This window comes from Malus domestica, chromosome 02 (genome assembly GCF_042453785.1).
Source record: "Malus domestica chromosome 02, GDT2T_hap1".
NCBI lineage: Eukaryota > Viridiplantae > Streptophyta > Magnoliopsida > Rosales > Rosaceae > Malus > Malus domestica.
The window spans coordinates 30,886,518-30,905,137 of NC_091662.1; the positions used below are offsets into that span (position 1 = coordinate 30,886,518).

The 18,620-nt window shown below is 38.8% G+C and overlaps 1 protein-coding gene and 1 long non-coding RNA gene across 3 annotated transcripts; one reads left to right on the plus strand and one right to left on the minus strand.

Annotated features, from left to right (window-relative positions):
• Window positions 1-910: 910 nt before the first annotated feature.
• On the minus strand, window positions 911-3,261 carry LOC103408642 (copper transport protein ATX1). 2 transcript variants are annotated; one of them, XM_008347479.4, is made up of 3 exons: window positions 2,605-3,261; window positions 1,881-1,959; window positions 911-1,270 (listed from the first exon to the last, which is right to left on the minus strand). In XM_008347479.4, exons 1-3 carry the CDS (start codon window positions 2,614-2,616, stop codon window positions 1,089-1,091), a joined length of 273 nt encoding a protein of 90 aa, XP_008345701.1. In that variant the 5' UTR covers window positions 2,617-3,261; the 3' UTR covers window positions 911-1,088. The 2 variants fall into 2 exon arrangements, with proteins under 2 accessions (XP_008345701.1, XP_070665535.1); XM_070809434.1 differs by having other exon boundaries at window positions 1,881-1,956; window positions 2,605-2,738.
• A 7,053-nt stretch (window positions 3,262-10,314) lies between these two features.
• On the plus strand, window positions 10,315-10,733 carry LOC139189976 (uncharacterized). Its single transcript, XR_011573859.1, has 2 exons — window positions 10,315-10,418; window positions 10,549-10,733. It is a non-coding gene; the product is annotated as an uncharacterized lncRNA (long non-coding RNA).
• Window positions 10,734-18,620: the final 7,887 nt, after the last annotated feature.

Sequence of the window (18,620 nt, forward strand, 5' to 3'; positions counted from 1 at the left end):
TGGGCTTGCCTGTTTGTCTTCTCTGCCAATTACTTGTACATTTCTGCAGTTTTTCATGCTAGAAAGTAGAAAGCAAAGCATATATTGACTATTTGAGGTAGATTATCACTATGTTAGAGAGCTAATCACTCACTAGGCTTGATATTCATACCAAATCTCTTCTTATTTCTTAAAGTACAAGCTATCAATTAGGCCCCTCCTTTCAACTTCAAGTTTGCTATTTTTGATCAAATTGAAAAAAAAAATTTATTTTGGGGTGTTCAAACCCGCTCGACTCCCTAATCGGACATCTAGTCTAACAAATTTATCGTTTGAAAAAAAAAATCAACATACAAAATGATTTAGTTGAAAGCAATTTGAAAGTTCATTTCTTATTTTCAGGATTATTATATTGATACCGTGCCTTGTTCCAATAAAAAAAATCTAATTAAATTGCGTTTATAGACAGTTTAGTCAAATTTTACAACGGACGTTAATATTGTCCTAATTTGACACATTTTTAAAAGTTTAGGAGCCGAGTCTAATTTTAGATACACGGCAACACGTAAAACTGAGCACCAGCTTGATCAAATTCCGCCATGACATGACTCTTGGTTGAAGGGGTGACCATTGTATCCATCCCATAACAAACAAAAAATATGCTACCGTTGCAACTTGCAACATTTTTGTAACAACGGCCGTGCTTTGTGTGGATTGCTATGACGGTGCATCAGCGACGGCGGCGGCGGTTCCTCATCACACAAGTAACGGCCATGAATCCAAAACCGCAGCGTCACGGCAGAGTAGGATCAGTGTCATTACATCAAAGGCATGTTTGCTTATCATTCTCAGGGAACCTAAAACTTATCAGTCTCAGCGTCACGGAGGAGGAACAGTAATCTCGGAATGTTAGAAATTAAGAACTATCAGGTTCAAACAACACACTGACTCTCTTCCATTTATTTATACAGGAATCATACAACAAGTTCAAAGAGAAACATTGTGGGTTTACGAACAAGTAAAACTTTAACGAGGACTTAATAGTCTATCACGTTGGAATTCACCGATGAAACACATATTAAACGACATTGAATAGGCAAAACACTAAGCTAAGCAGCAGCCACAGTTTCTGCAGGCTTTGCTTCCGGTTCTGCTGGTGCCGGTGCTTCTGCTTCCCAATAAGCAGTTTTCTTGCCAGTTTTGGAAACAGTTTGCAGCACTGTCTCGGGTGGTAAATTGCTTTTCACTGTCACCTTCTGAGCGTCGAAATCAATGTCATATGATTCTACACCTGAGGATGATAAGAATTAACATCTCCCATCATTACCAAGATAAACAAAATCCACAAAATATGGACTCTAAATTTTGTTAAAAGTTAGAACAATGATTAATAACACGATTCATGATCAAACATACTTACGCCAAAACAACCTCTCTACCTTGATTTTTAAATGGATTAACATGTGGGAATTGGGATAATATGCAATCACTAGACCACCTACGGGAACACGGACGATTTTCATGGCATCTAAACCTAAGGTGAAGTATACACCCAGCTCTAAGACATAAGAACCATGACCTATTTCTTCCTTTTTCTTTTGAAGGACACCGAAGTGATAACCCGTGTACAGAGCTTAAGTGTCAACGTACACGGCAAAGATATATCAGACATTCACCAGACAGAAGCATATCAACACTTAAAACCACATTCGTGCACATATTCACATGATTACATAGTTTGCCTATTGTTAGCATTGGTAGCCTCAACTGAAATATAATGGGCATTAAAAGAAGATTCAAATGATATTCTTATGGTAGATTAAAAACGACTTGAGCACGGTATTGAAGAGTAGGCAGATCAACACAATCGAACCAGATAAACACCAGAGCTATAAACAAACCTTCAAGTTTGCCAAGAACCCGTTTGACGGCCCCAACACAGCCTTGACACGACATACCAACCTTGAGGACCGTAGTAGTCTGCATCAAAAAACAACCAAAAGATTGAATTAACGATACTGAAAAAACAAAGGACCAACATATACCGAAATTCACAGGACCAGTCCCATGCTAACATATCGGCATTTTAACGATGATTTCAAACTCTCCCTCAATTTTCAAGATATTCTCTTCACCTCAAGACATAATCAGTTTCTTCTGTTCCTCTCAATTTATGTAATTCATTCAAAAACCACATCCCAAATTGCAACAAAACAAATTGAGTCCTACAAAAGCAAGGGACTGTTCAAGTAAATCAAAATTCTTAGCTCTCAGAAGCAATAAGCAAAACTGAATAACTTGAAAAACTATGTAAATCAAAATTTCCCCTACCAACTAACCTACTAAAAAAAATAAATTTTCGGGAACAAAAAGACAAGTAAAAGCATAATTTGCTACATAAACAGAGCATATTATTGTAAAACAAAATAGAGGGACAGAGTAAAATTGAAATCAAACCCAACATTGGTTCAACAAAGTTATGTACAATCGCACCCAAATTTGACTTAGAAGGACCTTAACCTTACATCCAGCACCAAAACCCCAATCCAACCCATCAAATTTCAATAAAATCCCAGATACAAGATTGCAATGAAAGCAAAGGAGAGTAGGAGGAGAGGTAGATACCTGAGACGCCATGTTAGGGTATTTGGGATTTCAAGAAAACTGAGGAAAAATTGAGAAATTTTGTTATGGATTTGATTGGATGCTGTTGTGCATCTGGTCAAACCCAAATGGTCCTTTTATAACAGAGAATAAAAAATAAAAAGCAGAAATGAAGATGAAGACGATGTGTTTCTGGCGGTGGAATCAACCTCGCTCCGGAAAAGCTTGACCCGGAAAACGTAGTAACGTAACGTAAAAGCAACACCTATTCAATGAATATAAAGAAGAAAAAGAATTACTTTTATATTCCTTTTTTTTTCTTTTCATTTTTCTCTTAAATGAAAATAAAAAAAATTGTTTAGTATTCCGATTTAGTGGTGGATAATAATATTCACACGTTCATTTTCATCTCTCACACATATTTGTTAATTTTTTACAAATGATATTTTTCAATTCATTTGATCTAACAGCTAAAATGAATTTTATGAATGCATCAATTTGGGAAGAACGTGATTTGATATGTGAGGAGGAGAGAGTCTGAAATCGAAAGGCAATGTATTGAAAACGAATGTCATATTTGTCGAGACATTCCACCACTTGCAAATGAATTTTATATACTGAATTAAAGTAAATATATGGCATTCTGTATTTAGTTAATAAGCTATTATTCAATTACATTATGCGGGATTATCGATCTCAGAGAAAATATATGGTAGTTGAAGCTACTGAACAACTTCTCTAGAAGCAGCTGGTGTTTCAAAAGTGATGAGTGCGTTTAGGTTTAGACATGTCAACTAACTGACGCCACAAACAGTAGAAGCTTGCATGGATAATGGATGTGGCGATCGTACTCCAAGAAGTTGCAGTACACAGTACAAAGCATCCTAGCTAGCTTTCCACAAAATTGTACTACCTAGCTTATCCCTTTCAACCCTAACAAAAATCGTTTTGTTTATGGTCCAATAAAGTTTGTAGTGTTATAGAATTAGTAGATGAATAATGAATACCCACTCAAAGTTGTAAAGATTTAGTAATAGTGAGTAATGGTGTTTGATACTTTCATTATAATTTGATGGTTGTAATTACATAGAGCACTACGTCTGTTATCAAACGCACTGTGAAAAAAAGCAAGAGAAATAATATCAGTATCTCTCTCTCTTTATCTGCCATCTTTTTTGTGTTATAGCTACTAAAGTTATAATGTGATATTTTGCACCTACTTCGCTCATGTCCTTAGAAATGTTATCTCTCTAACTTTTATCTATTTATAACACGTTATCAGCACGACTCTCTAATCTTAAATAGTTTCCATTTACCTTCACCGAAAGAAAAAAAAATGTTTCCTCTAAGGATTTTACTGTTCATCTTCTTCCTCTGCCTCAACTGCTGGACATACCCTTGCGAAGAACTGTTTGCACCATGCCTGCTTTTAGTTCTCAACCTAACAGTTATATATATCTTTGATTTCTTGTTTGGTGTAGCTATTGATTATTAACCTAGTATTTATTTATATTTTACTGCAATCCAAGATGGTGCGGTACAATCGCCCATCTTGAACTGTAAATTTAATCTTACTACAATCCAATATGGTGTGGTATCATCGCCTATCTTAGACTGCAAATCTAATTTTACTGTAAATTTTAGGTGGAGCGGTATAATCGCCCACCTTACCCTGCATATTTAAATTTGCCTGCTGTTTAATTTCATTGCAATTTTAGGTGGTGTGGTATAATCGCCCACCCTGCTCTGCGTATTTAAATTTTGTTGCTGTTTAAGTGGTGCGGAATAATCGCCCATCTTATGATTGTTTCGATGAAAATGGTGCGGTACAATCGCCTTTCTCATTAATCATGAAAATCTCGAGCCTGAAGTTTCGAGTGTTTATCAATTTTTGGCTTGAAGATCAAAATGAAAAATTTGTAAGAACCAGAAGTTCTAACACTATATTCCTCCAGGAATACATATTATTGCAAGTTCTTACACATCTCATTTTTCTTTCAGAAAATAAAATGGCGAACTTGGCAAATCTTGATTTTGCTGCCCTGGACATTACTGGGAAGAATTACCTTACCTGGGTACTGGATACCAAGATTCATCTGGAAGCAGGGAATTTTGGAGATACCATTAGGGAAAAGAACAACTCATCCTTTCAAGATCGGGCAAATGCCATGATCTTTATTCGTCGTCATCTTGTAGAGGGACTAAAGAGCGAGTATTTAACGGTTAAAGATCCGTTAGCTCTCTGGAATGCATTGAGAAACAGATACAATCACCAGACAACGGTGATTCTTCCAAGAGCTCGCTATGAGTGGATTCACCTAAGGATCCAGGATTTCAAGTCAGTGGCTAAGTACAATTTTTCATTGTTCAGAATTACCTCTCAGATGAAGCTCTGTGGGGATACCATTACTGAGGAAGATATGATGGAAAAGACTTTCAGCACATTTCATGCCTCTAACGTGCTCCTGCAGTAGCAGTATAGAGTGTGAGGCTTCACTTAATACAACCAGCTGATATCTGTACTCTTGGTAGCTGAACAAAACAATGAGCTCCTGATGAAAAATCAACAGTCCCGACCTACTGGATATGCACCATTCCCAAAAGTGAATGTTGTTTCCCTTGAAGTGAACGCCACATCCTCTGGTGGCGATAATCATAAATAAGGACGTGACCACAAGCGAGGCCAGTGGAACAGGAAAGGCAAGAATCATGGTGGTCAGTCTCACAACCAGATTCAAAGGCAAAATTTAGGCCTGAGCTTTAAAAATGGAAATCGCCACAAAGGCAAAGCTCATATGAACAATGCTCTTAGAAACTTTGATGGAGCCTGCCATAAGTATGGTGGCAATAGGCACTGGGTGCGGACCTGTCGTACCCCAAAACATTTGGTGGATCTATATATTTCCATTTGTAGTGCTTCAGACATAGGACTTTGAATGAAGATCATGGTGAAGGCTTATTTAGCTCTTCCATGCCATTGTTGGCTTCAATGGTTTCTCAGCTACTTTACTAGTCAAGTGGAGATTCATGTCTTGTACCCCACATAAAGTGGTTTCTATTAGAAAAGTCCAAATCAGGAAAATTGAACTTGTGACAGTTCGACAATCCATTGAATTTGAGGGAACAAGATTATAATTGGTGCTATGGGAATAAATCATCCATAAGCATCAAAGTTAGAACATTCGAGTTCTAAGACATGGTTTTCATGAAAAACATCGGGTTTTCATAGGTGTATTGTTTTATGAAAACTTCGGGTTTCAAAGGCACTAACTTTGAAAGGAGAAGGGTGTCGAGACTAAGGGACATCCATCATGCGTATGATCATTATCAACTCTAATGGACATCCATTATTGAGCAGAGACATTGCCATCTCAAATGATAACCCTTGCAAGGCTTGTTCTCAAGGGAAGTTGGTAATTAAACCATCACAACTAAAGGTTGATGCTGAATCCCCATCATTTTTGCAAAGAATTCAAGGGGATATTTATGGACCTATTCAACCATCTTGTGGACCATTTCGATATTTTATGGTTTTGGTTGATGCATCTACCAGATGGTCACATGTTTGTCTCTTGTCTACTCGAAATGTAGTTTTTGCATGACTTCTTGCTCAGATAATTAAGTTACGAGCACAGTTCCCATTACCCCATTAAGTCAATCCGACTAGATAACGCTGGTGAATTTACATCTCAAACCTTTGATGATTACTACATAACATTAGGCATTGATGTTGAACACCCTGTTCCTCATGTCCATACTCAAAATGGTTTAGCAAAAGCATTGATCAAGTGGCTTCAGTTAATAGCTTGCCCTCTACTCATGAAAACAAAATTGCCAGTTTCTGCATAGGGACATGCCATCTTACATGCTGCATCATTGGTTCGATTGAGACCTATAGCCAACCACCAATACTCCTCAGTACAACTCGTGTTTGGGCATCAACCAAACATTTCACATTTACGAGTTTTTTATTGTGTTGTTTATGTGCCTATTGCACCGCCGCAACGCACTAAAATGGGACCTCATCGTAGATTGGGAATTTATGTGGGTTTTGATTCACCATTTATCATTAGATATTTGGAACCCCTGACAGGTGATATGTTTACAGCTCATTTTGCTGATTGTCACTTTGATGAGACAGTCTTCTCGTCATTAGGGGGAGAAAAAACCGTTCCAGATAAGGGTGGGCACTTGGAACCAAAAACCAAAACCGAAACACGAATCGAATCGAACCACACTGAACGGTTTGGTTTTGCGATTTTGAAACGGTTTTGGTTTCGAAACCGAACCATGGTAAAGAAAACAGTTTGGTTTCGATTTTGGGTTTTCAAAACCGCACCGAAACTGAAACCGCACCATATAATAAAATTAATAAATAAATGTTATATTTTAAACTTTTAATTAGTTCAACTAGGTTACTAGACTATCATTATCATCTAGTTTTGAATCTTTAATATGGGACGATATGAAACATGTTCTCTGACCTTTTTTTTATCGGTTGGGGAACCCTTATAGACAAGCTGTTACATTTTCTAAATATGTGTTTATTGGGTTGGGAATCATACAAGTTTCATCATGGAGAGTACACTAACTCAAACAAATATTTACTGGATATGTGATTCAAATAAGCAACTCACTTTAAGCCTAAATAAACAAATATTTATTGGATATGTTTATTTCTGTTGTAAGCACTGAGCAATGACAATAAGCATCGGTCATATTGAATTTGAGGGGGCTGGAATAACAAAATAACATTTGTTTATACCATATTTAGGGCCTCGTATATTTGGGCCTTGGGCCTTGTATTTGGGCCTCACACTAAAGCCCATACTTTGTAAAGGAGGAGGAGCCCCTTATTCTATAAAAGGGGACTCCTACCCTCATTCTAGAGAGGGCTCACTCTCACTCTCGGAGGCCAATTTCTGGAGCCTTCTCACCCCCTCTCAAAGCTCTTCACTCACAGAGTTCCTTCTCTCACAAATACTCTCAGATAAATACATATTCAGTGTGGACGTAGCCCAAACCTTGGGGTGAACCACGATACATCTTGTGTCATTTACATTACATGCAGATTCACGGTCGAATTTACGTTGTTCCAAGACCATCCGGTTTTGTGCATCAACATTTGGCGCCGTCTGTGGGAATCGACACGAAAAGCTGTGTCGGTTTCTCTCTCATTTTTTCACCTCCGCCGTGGATTTGCAAAATTCGCAGAAACCAAGAATCCAAAACTTCCATTGAAGTGTTTGCTTTTCTTCAAGTTCTTGACATCAGTAGCAATTGGGGTGCTTTTATTCAGTGTCCTGTTTCTTATGCTGCGCCACAACATGAAAAATCTCCGTTACCAAAGATTCAGTGAGTAAACAAGTATAACTCAGCCGAGTCAGTCCAATTTTCAGAGCTAACGACTAGATCCACTTCTACAACCCAGCCCCAAGGCTCAAAATGCTTAAAGATTACAAATTTACGGTAATAATCGCATGGAAAGTCAGTCCAATCGAAGACCCAGAACCACTGACACTCACACAGAGAACCTCGTATTTAGATTTCGTACAAATACTCAGGGGACTTAAATGTAATTATGGGATAAAGGAAGGGGCAAATATGTAATAAGTGAGGAGTCCTTATTCTATAAAAGGACCCCTCACCCTCACAATTGGGGAGGCCTCACTCTCACTCTCGGAGGCCAATTCATAGGCCTGAGATCCCCTCTCTCACCCTCAGAAACTCTCAGAAGCTCTCACCCTCTCCCTCTCTATTCCCTCAAATAAATACATAATCAGTGTGGACGTAGCCCAAACATTGGGGTGAACCACGATAAAATCCTTGTGTTCTTTGTGTTCTTCGTGTTCTTGAGCGTTTGTGCAGATTCACGGTCGAATTTACGTTGTTCCAAGACCATCCGGTTTTGTGCATCAACATTTGGCGCCGTCTGTGGGAATCGACACGAAAAGCTGTGTCGGTTTCTCTCTCATTTTTTCACCTCCGCCGTGGATTTGCAAAATTCGCAGAAACCAAGAATCCAAAACTTCCATTGAAGTGTTTGCTTTTCTTCAAGTTCTTGACATCAGTAGCAATTGGGGTGCTTTTATTCAGTGTCCTGTTTCTTATGCTGCGCCACAACATGAAAAATCTCCGTTACCAAAGATTCAGTGAGTAAACAAGTATAACTCAGCCGAGTCAGTCCAATTTTCAGAGCTAACGACTAGATCCACTTCTACAACCCAGCCCCAAGGCTCAAAATGCTTAAAGATTACAAATTTACGGTAATAATCGCATGGAAAGTCAGTCCAATCGAAGACCCAGAACCACTGACACTCACACAGAGAACCACCACGCAGTCAATGGTGGACGACGAGCAGGCGACGGCGATCACCAGTAGGCGACGGAATCGAGGACCAGAGGCGTCGACCCGTGCCGGAGCCCTCGAATGCCTCAAAACTCTCTGTCATGGCGGTCGCCGATCTGAAACTGGCGGGTTTCCAAATGGAGGACCGAATCTGCGACACCGTTGGAGACGACGAGTACGACGCAGTCGTTGCCAAACGACGGGAAGAGGTCCGAGGCTCCATCGTAGACGACAACGGCCTAGGGTACTGCGATGAGAGCGAGGAAGAATGACATTTCGGGGATTGGGAAGGCGTTGTATCAGAATTTCTCGAAGAAGAAGCAGCGCCTCTAGGTTGTTTCAGTGCTCAATTTAGTTGGTCAGAAGGAGGGTCCACCGTCGATCGGAGAGGAGCCTGAGCCCAAGAGCGAGAGCAATGTCAGTAGGCTCTTGGCAAAGCTGGGGAGGATCGTGTACATATGATTGTATCGGAGGAGCAGGGGTGTCAGGATGCTACACACCAAAACGGCGTCGTCCGTTTCCAGCTTCAATGGCGGTGAAGTACGAGTGCTGCATCAGTAGATTCTTCATTCACATAGTGGTCATCATACTACTAATGCTGCTCACGGTGCTAATGTCCGAGCTCACCTTGGGCCTCATGTCCATGAGCCTCGTCGATCTCGAGGTCCTCGCCAAGTTTGGGATGCCGAATGATCACAGGCACGCCTCGCATCCAGCACCACCGAAGGGCAAGTAACAATGGTTGATCAGGTTCAACATCCCTCTGTCATCCATAAGGTCGCGGTTCAGTCCGTCGTTTCCAATATCTCCGTTCTTGAGCAGCTCAACACTTTTGCAGATGACAGAATGATGAACTTGACAGTGAGATAAGATTCCTCCTTTTTTATTTTACTTTGTCATCATTACGTGTCCCACCCATGAACAGGACTCCATTTCTGTTGTCATCATTACGTGTCGGACCTCCAAGCATTTTATGATCTTTCTGATGTTTTCCCTAATATGGGAGTATGAGTAAGATATTTTGCTGTCTGGTAAAGTTTTGAAGGAGCAAGGTAACACCACCGACAACGAAAATGGTGAGAACGTGCTAGAGTCGGAGGACCCCATAATCAAGAAAAGCAGAAAAGCAGTGGGGAACAAAGCAGAAAAGAGAAAGCAAAAAAAACAAAAGCAGAAAGCAAAAGAGAAAAACAAAAGATTTTTCTATTATTATGATTTCTTCTGTCTACCAGGTGAAGATATAGAGAGAGGGCAGCAGAAAAACACTGCAAAAGCAAGGAATAAACACCTCACCATGTAATTTATTTTTATTATCTTTCGGAGACATCTGTATAAACCCCATCAGAGGGTAATATGTATAAACCCCATCAGAGGGTCAAAAAAAAAAAAAAAAAAAAAAAAAAAAAAAAAAAGGAAAAGCCCAAAACAAATGGGCTGACATGTTGTGGAGGGCAAAGGCCCATAGGCCTGAAATAGCACCAACCAGGTCATCAAAAGTACGCCCAGTACTCCGCAATTATTCGGCAACCCGCCGTTATTACCACCAACCAGGTGATCAAAAGTACGCCCAGTACTCCGCAATTATTCGGCAACCCGCCGTTATTACCACCAACCAGGTGATCAAAAGTACACCCAGTACTCCACAATTATTCGGCAACTCGCCGCTATTACCACCAACCAGGTGATCAAAAGTACGCCCAGTACTTCAAGTCATACATGAGCATTACTCATGTCAATCATACATAAACATTCATGAGCATCACTCATCCAATCATACATAAACATTCATGAGCATCACTCATGTTAACATTCATGAGCATCACTCATGTTAACATCCATGAGCATCACTCATGTCAATCAAACATAAACATTCATGAGCATCACTCATGTCAATCAGCTTCAAAGACTTCATTTACAGAGCTCTAGCTTCAAAAGCTTCATTTACAAGAGCTCTAGCTTCAAAAGCTTCATTTACAGAGCTCTAGCTTCAACAGCTTCATTTACAAGAGCTCTAGCTTCAAAGACTTCATTTACAGAGCTATAGCTTCAAAGCTTCACTTGCAAAGCTTCACTTACAAAGCTTCAGTGCATGGTCTACAAAGACCGCCTCCGAACAACCGCCACTTCGGCCCATACATGGATTCAATTTGAAGTCTCCAGCCAACAGACTCTATTGACCGAAGACTTGGGGGACTACACCATACACCATATATTGGGATATTGGGCCTCAACTGGGCCTCATGAAAAATACTTGGGGGACTTAACCCATTACTTATGTATTAAGGAGCGAACCCTTATTTTATAAAAGGGACTCCCTCACTTTCATTGAAAGATCACCCATGACTTATGTATTGAGGAGCGAGCCCTTATTCTATAAAAGGGACTCCTTCACTTTTAGAGAGCACTCATGAAAAATACTTGGGGGACTCTAGCCCATCACTTATGTATTGAGGAGTGAGCCCTTATTCTATAAAAGGGAATCCCTCACTTTCATTAGAGAGCACCCATTATTCATGTACTGAGGAGTGAACCCTTATTCTATAAAAGGGACTCCCTCACCTTCAAACGCCACAAGCCAAGCCAACCAAGGCAACATAAGCTACAAGCAAAGCGGCCTCACAACATGTGCTACTTCTAGTTGAGCATCATTTCAGATTGGGCACCGCCTCATATCGAGCATCAGTTACTTCGGCCCACACATGGACTGAATTTCAAGTCTCCAGCCAAAAGACTCTCTTGACTGAAGACTTGGGGGACTACTGTTTATACCATATTTAGGGCCTCGTATATTTGGGCCTTGGGCCTTGTATTTGGGCCTCACACTAAAGCCCATACTTTGTAAAGGAGGAGGAGCCCCTTATTCTATAAAAGGGGACTCCTACCCTCATTCTAGAGAGGGCTCACTCTCACTCTCGGAGGCCAATTTCTGGAGCCTTCTCACCCCCTCTCAAAGCTCTTCACTCACAGAGTTCCTTCTCTCACAAATACTCTCAGATAAATACATATTCAGTGTGGACGTAGCCCAAACCTTGGGGTGAACCACGATACATCTTGTGTCATTTACATTACATGCAGATTCACGGTCGAATTTACGTTGTTCCAAGACCATCCGGTTTTGTGCATCAACAACATTAGCACTTTCTTTCTTCGTTTCTTTATTTCTGTTTTGTTGTTCTCTAGTAGATTATGGCATTGAATTATTTTGTTCCGTTCTATTTTGGAGCACTAGTGGATTATGGCATTGAATTCAACATGCCAATCTGACAAAAAAAAAAAACTCATTAATATTGTGGCATTGAAATTCAAAGTTAGGACCTTACTTTAGTAAGTATTAATATTAGTCAAAGTTAGGACATAAGATCGTCTTAATTAATATATGAGGAAAATAAGACCGTCTTATGCATAAATAAGTGTATATTTTAAATTGTACATTTTTTTCTCAAAAAACCAAACCAAAACCGTTTGAAACTGCACCAAACCGAACCAAACGGTTTGGTTTCATTTCGGTTTTGGCTTCAAAACTGCACCGCAAAAAGTTTCTGTTTCGGTTGTGGTTTCACTCAAAACCGCACCGAATCGCACCACGCCCACCCCTAGTTCCAGAAGAAAGGCAAGAGTTGACATAGGTTGTACCCACCTTGTCTTATTTTGATCCACGTAGCACTCAATGTGAAAATAAAGTGAAAATGATCGTTCATCTTCAAAGTATTGCCAATCAAATGCCAGATGCATTTAATGATGCTATGAAAGTGATAAAATCACATATACCAGCTGCAAATGCACATGCAAGAATTGATGTCCCTATTGGACAAAATAAAGTGGCAGCGAATGATTCATCTGGTGCACGCCTGAAGCGTGGTAAACCTCCAAGTTCAAAAAATTCAACTCCTCGAAAGAGAAAGACAAGGGCACAGCTGAATCCAAATGAAATCATTCAGGAAGAAAGAATGAATGACAAATCCACAATTCATGATTCTAGACTTCCAGAAAAAGAAAATGTCATTGATGAGACACATGTCCCTGAAGAGATAGCAGTACATGAAAGGAAAGAAATCTCCATAAATTATGCATGTACAAATGAATTGTGAGATCAGAATGAAATAATCATCGATGATATGTTCGCATTCGCAGTAGCCACTGAAATCATATTAAGTAATGATATTGAGTCCCGCTCTATTGATGAATGTAAATAGAGACAAGATTGACCTAAGTGGAAAGATGTAATCCAGGCAGAATTAAATTCCTTGAAAAGGCGAATTGTTTTTGGACCGGTACTCTAAACTCCGCCTGATGTAAATCCCATGGGTTACAAATAGGTATTCACAAGAAAATGCAATGAGAAAAAACGAGATTGCAAGATACAAAGCATGACTCGTTGCACAAGGCTTTTCACAAAGACCTAGAATTGATTATGAATAGACATATTCTCCTATAATGGACGCAATTACATTCCATTACTTAATAAGTTTAGTGGTTTCAGAAAAGCTTAACATGCAACTTATGGATGTCATCATTGCGTATCTATATGGAGAATTAGATACTGACATATACATGAAGGTCCCAGACGGACTTAAGTTGTCTGAAACAACTAACAAATCACAAGGTATGCTCTCGATCAAATTAAGGCGATCATTGTATGGACTGAAACAATCTGGACGAATGTGGTATAATGGTCTTAGTGAATATTTGATCAAAGAAAGATATATCAATAATGTCATTTGCCCTTGTGTGTTCATTAAGAAATCCAATTATGGATTTGCTATAGGGCAGTATATGTGATGATATGAACCTCGTTGGAACTCCTGAAGAGCTCAATAAAACTGCTGAATATCTGAAAAGCGAATTTGAAATGAAAGAGCTCAGGAAAACAAAATATTGTCTTAGCCTGCAGATCGAGCATTATGCTAATGAAATTTTGGTCTACCAATTAGCTTACATTGAAAAAATCCTAAAGCGATTTGGCATGGATAAGGCTTATCCACTCAGCACGCCAATGGTCGTTTGTTCTTTGGACATTAAGAAAGATCCATTCCATCCAAAAGAAGATGATGAAATGGTCATTGGTCCAGAAGTACCATATCAGAGTGTAATAGGTGTTTTGTTGTATTTAGCACAATGTATTAGACCATATATAGCTTTTTCAGTTAACTTGTTAGCAAGGTATAACTCTGTTCCAACAATTCGTCATTGGAAATAAGTCAAAGATGTTTTGCGATACCTTCGTGGGACAACATACATGGGTCTCTTCTACTCAGAGAAATCCACAAATGACCAGATCCTTGCTGGATATGCAGATGCTGGTTTCCTCTCTGATCCGCATAAAACCCGCTCACAAACTGGATATGTGTTCAAGAATGGAGATACAACAATCTCATGGCGCTCAAAGCAAACATTAGTTGCTACATCTTCAAATCACTTAGAAATACTTGCTTTACATGAAGTCGTGAATGTTCTTGGTTAAGATCAATGATCACCATATCCGGAATTCATGTGGTCTATCTTCGAAAACAAACAATCCAACTGTCATCCATGAAGATAATGCAACCTGTGTTGCCCAAATGAAGGAAGGATTCATTAAGGGTGATAAGACTAAACACATATCTCCAAAGTTTTTAAGTGCACATGAGCTTCAGAAGGCTAAAATTATTGAAGTTAGACAAATCTGTTCCAATGAAAATATGGCAGACTTGTTCACCAAGTCTCTACCAAAGTGCACGTTTCATAAGTTAGTGTAGAGTATCGAATTACGTCGACTTACCAATCAGCTAAATTTGAATAATGCGAAATCAGGATGAGATAAATAGCAAGGGGAGCATCCATGATACATGCTTGTTGTACTCTTTTTCCTTTGACTAGGATTTTTCCCACTGGGTTTTTCCTATCAAGGTTTTAACGAGGCAACATAAGCATATTTAACACTATATCAACAATTCAGGTAAAGTTGTACTCCTTTTCCTTCGCTTTGGTTTTTTCCCACTGGGTTTTTTCTGAGCAAGGTTTTAACGAGGTAACTGATGTTGATATGTGGGCATCCAAGGGCGAGTGTTATAGAATTAGTGGATGAATAATGAATGCCCACTCAAAGTTGTAAAGACTTAGTAATAGTGAGTAATAGTGTTTGATACTTTCAAAAGTATCATCATTATATTTTGATGGTTGTAGTTACGGGAGTCACTCTATAAATAGAGCACTCCGTCTGTTATCAAACGCACTGCGAATGAAAGCAAGAGAAATAATATTAGTATCCCTCCCTCTCTTTATCTGCCATCCTTTTTGTGTTATAGCTACTAAAGTTATAGTGTGATATTTTGCTCCTACTACGCTCTTGTCCTAAGAAATGTTATCTCTCTAACTTTTGTCTATTTATAACATGTTGTATTTTTTCAAATACATCGATATTTATATTATGTGGTGAGAGAATTGAGCTGAGCCACACAACAAGTCAGTTGTAATACATCGGAAGCTTAGAATTGTAGGTTTGTAGCAGTGTTTTTTGTCTTCAGCTTAGGCTTTATTCTATACAAGAAGATGTTGATCCGTGGTCTTTGTTTTTGGCTTAATCAGAGTTATTTTATGCATGCATGTTAACAAACATGCACCACCTCAAACCTTCACGTTGCACCATTAAACACCAATACATGTATTTTTAGGCTTTAATAATGCATGGTTGTTGACATTAACCATCGTTAAATTGGAACTTTTTTATAATCTATCATACCACCCTAAAAGCATTATTTATTACTTTATAGTGTTTCAAAAAAATAAAAAAAATAAAAAAAGGGCCAAGGTACGTGCTTAGGAGGCTTCGGAGTAGGTGAAAACTCACTAGAAGTGGTTGAGGCGCGCCTTAGGGGGTTCTGGGCGTTTTGGGTGTTTTCTTTTTTTTCTTATAAAACTTCTCCTCAATCTTCTTCATTCTACACTAGTGTCCTCAACATTCTTGCACTCTTCTTCTTCTCTGTGAAACACTGGAACCCTCCCTTGTCTTTTTTGCGTGACACCACCAACAGAGTACCAAAACCACCACCCAGCGAAGAGGGAAAGTGAGAGTGAGGGAGAGTGTCCCGAGGGAAAGAGAGTGAGTGGGGAGTGTATGTGGACCATACTAGTGTTGTAAAATGAGCAGAGTCGGCCCTAAGATTTCAGGCGCCCTGTGCGAAAGTGAAATTGAGGCCCTAAAAAGTACTAAGAATTTTTTTATTTTTTTATTTTTCTGATTCAATTGAGCTTTTATAAATTCTAATAGCACAAACAAAAATAACAAATCAACAAGTGGAAATGTGACGTATTATTGTTCCTTAACTATTTAGAGGGTCAGGGTTTGAATTTTCATGTTTTTGTGTGGAATTTTTATATTATTTTGTGGAAGCTTATACATTTAATAAAAATAAACTGAAAAAATGATGGAGACGAGTTTTGAACACATTCCCTAGGCATAAAGAAGCAATAATCCCACTTGAGCTAAGACTCAAGTTTGTAATAATCTACACATACTACTATATATACGTATATACATGCACAATTGAAAAATCGGGGGCCCTGTGAGGTGGCACCACTTGCACCCCCGTAGGCCCAGCCCTGAAAATGAGTGGATATTAACGTGAGAGAGAGAGAGAGAGAGAGAGAGAGTGTGTGTGTGTGTGTGTTGTGTGTGTGTATACCGAGGAAAAGAGAGTAGGTGAGGATGTATGTGGATTATATTAATGTTATAAAATGAGTCGATATTAATGGAAAGAGGGGAGAGAGAGAGTGTGTGTGTGTGTACTGAGGGAAAGAGAGTAGGTGCGGATGTATGTGGATTATATAATATTATAAAATGAGTCGATATTAACGGAAAGAGGGGAGAGAGAGTGTGTACCAAGGGAAAGAGAGTAGGTGGGGATGTAAGTGGATTATATTAATGTTATAAAATGAGTCGATATTAACGGGAAGAGGGAAAGTGAGAGTGAGGGAAAGTGTGCCGAGGGAAAGAGAGTGGGTTGTATTAATGTTGTAAAATGAGTGAGTTGTTTGTTAATATATCATATCAGACAGAGACAACGGCAAATTCATCCAAATAAAATTGGTTGTCAAATGCCTCAAGACAAAATTTCCGAAGAAGAATATAAAATTAGAGGATCTTAGTCATTGGCAATTTGACAAATCAAAATGAATGGAGTTGCCAAAGGCGTCCATGTGTAACAAAAGACAAAGTTTCCAAAACTATATAACTGCTGATGCACCATGGAAAGTTGTTTTTCATCGTAATCTACTTATATCTAGATGCCAAAACTTAATTAGACAAATCCAATCCAAATATTAGATTTTTTTAAATAAAAAAAAAATATGACAACTTATGGTAAGTCACGGTTACCCACTCTCGAAGAGGCTATAGAGAATTTCACCTTACTCGTGGCCATAGTCAAGTAGACTTGCCAGCTCAAAGCATCGAATCCGAAACCTCCCACATATTTTTGTTTATTGGAGAGCCGTAGTTTATATCCTTACCATTAGGTCACTTATTGTGATTCAATCCAAGTTTTAAATTGAACTGACCAATTTTCTATCTGCTTAGGAAATGTCGTCAAAATCCTAACACAAACCAGCCTGTGGAATTATAGGGCTTATCATCGAGGTAAACGATATGAGCACATATTTTTTACTGTTGTTGGGCCAAAATATAGGGCTCACTAGGTAATGAATACCCAGGTCAATTTTACCACAAGGCCGAATGGCCCAAGGCTCAATATTATTCTAGGTGAGCTTCCACTTTACACTAAAAAGAGAGAAAATAAAATAATAATAACGTTATATTTACGTATTGGTGACATATAAAGGACGCCTTTTAAATATGGACATTTATCCCAACTTCGTTGGCGCTTTTGTGACTTCCGGCCCCTTTGGCACTTTTAGTAAAAGCTGAAGCAGTGACCAAGTTGTTGTACTGCTCCGACTCTGCTAGAGTGCTATATGTACAAAGTCTCATACTTCGGTGGGCTTTCTCCTCCTCATCCTCTCAACTCTCTCTCTCTCTCTCTCTCTCTCTCTCTCTCTCTCTCTCTGAGTTCTTCTAATGAGTAAATGTTAACCCAGTCAGAGTGAAAATATTCGGTATACAGAAATTTAGCGCTGTAATAGTAATCAACTTTGTCATACTAAAAGTTTAATACGGTAATTTGTATATAAATTTTGGTACGATAAGTTCCCGTAAAATGGACAACTTATTCTTTTTCTTGCCAAACTTGGTATGTTGTTGTGGTCGAACTAAGTTGCCACTTCACTTATTCATTAAGTTTTTAATTAAAAAATAAGTAACGAGAGAATTTGACCAAAAAACCCTTCTTCTTTTATTCCACATGAATGCCACATAAGTTGTTTTTAAGACACGTTATTAAATTTGACATCTATTTAACATATTAGACGGAATCCCTCCTGAGTGAAGCGAATGTTGAGTTTCAAGGTATAAAATGATGAATTTTGAGTTATAAGGGGCACAATGAGACCAAAATCGAGTTTCTGGGAGCATAGCTAAAAAGAAGCCTAAAAAAATCAATAAAAAAAAAAGAACATATTCAATTCCTTGTCATCCATCTAACAAGTGGGAGCATATATACAAACTATTACTTTAATGAGAATATTGATCTCCTATGGATTCTTACAAAGTGCTTGTATCACGAATAATGATTATATATGGTTGTCAGTTGATCAA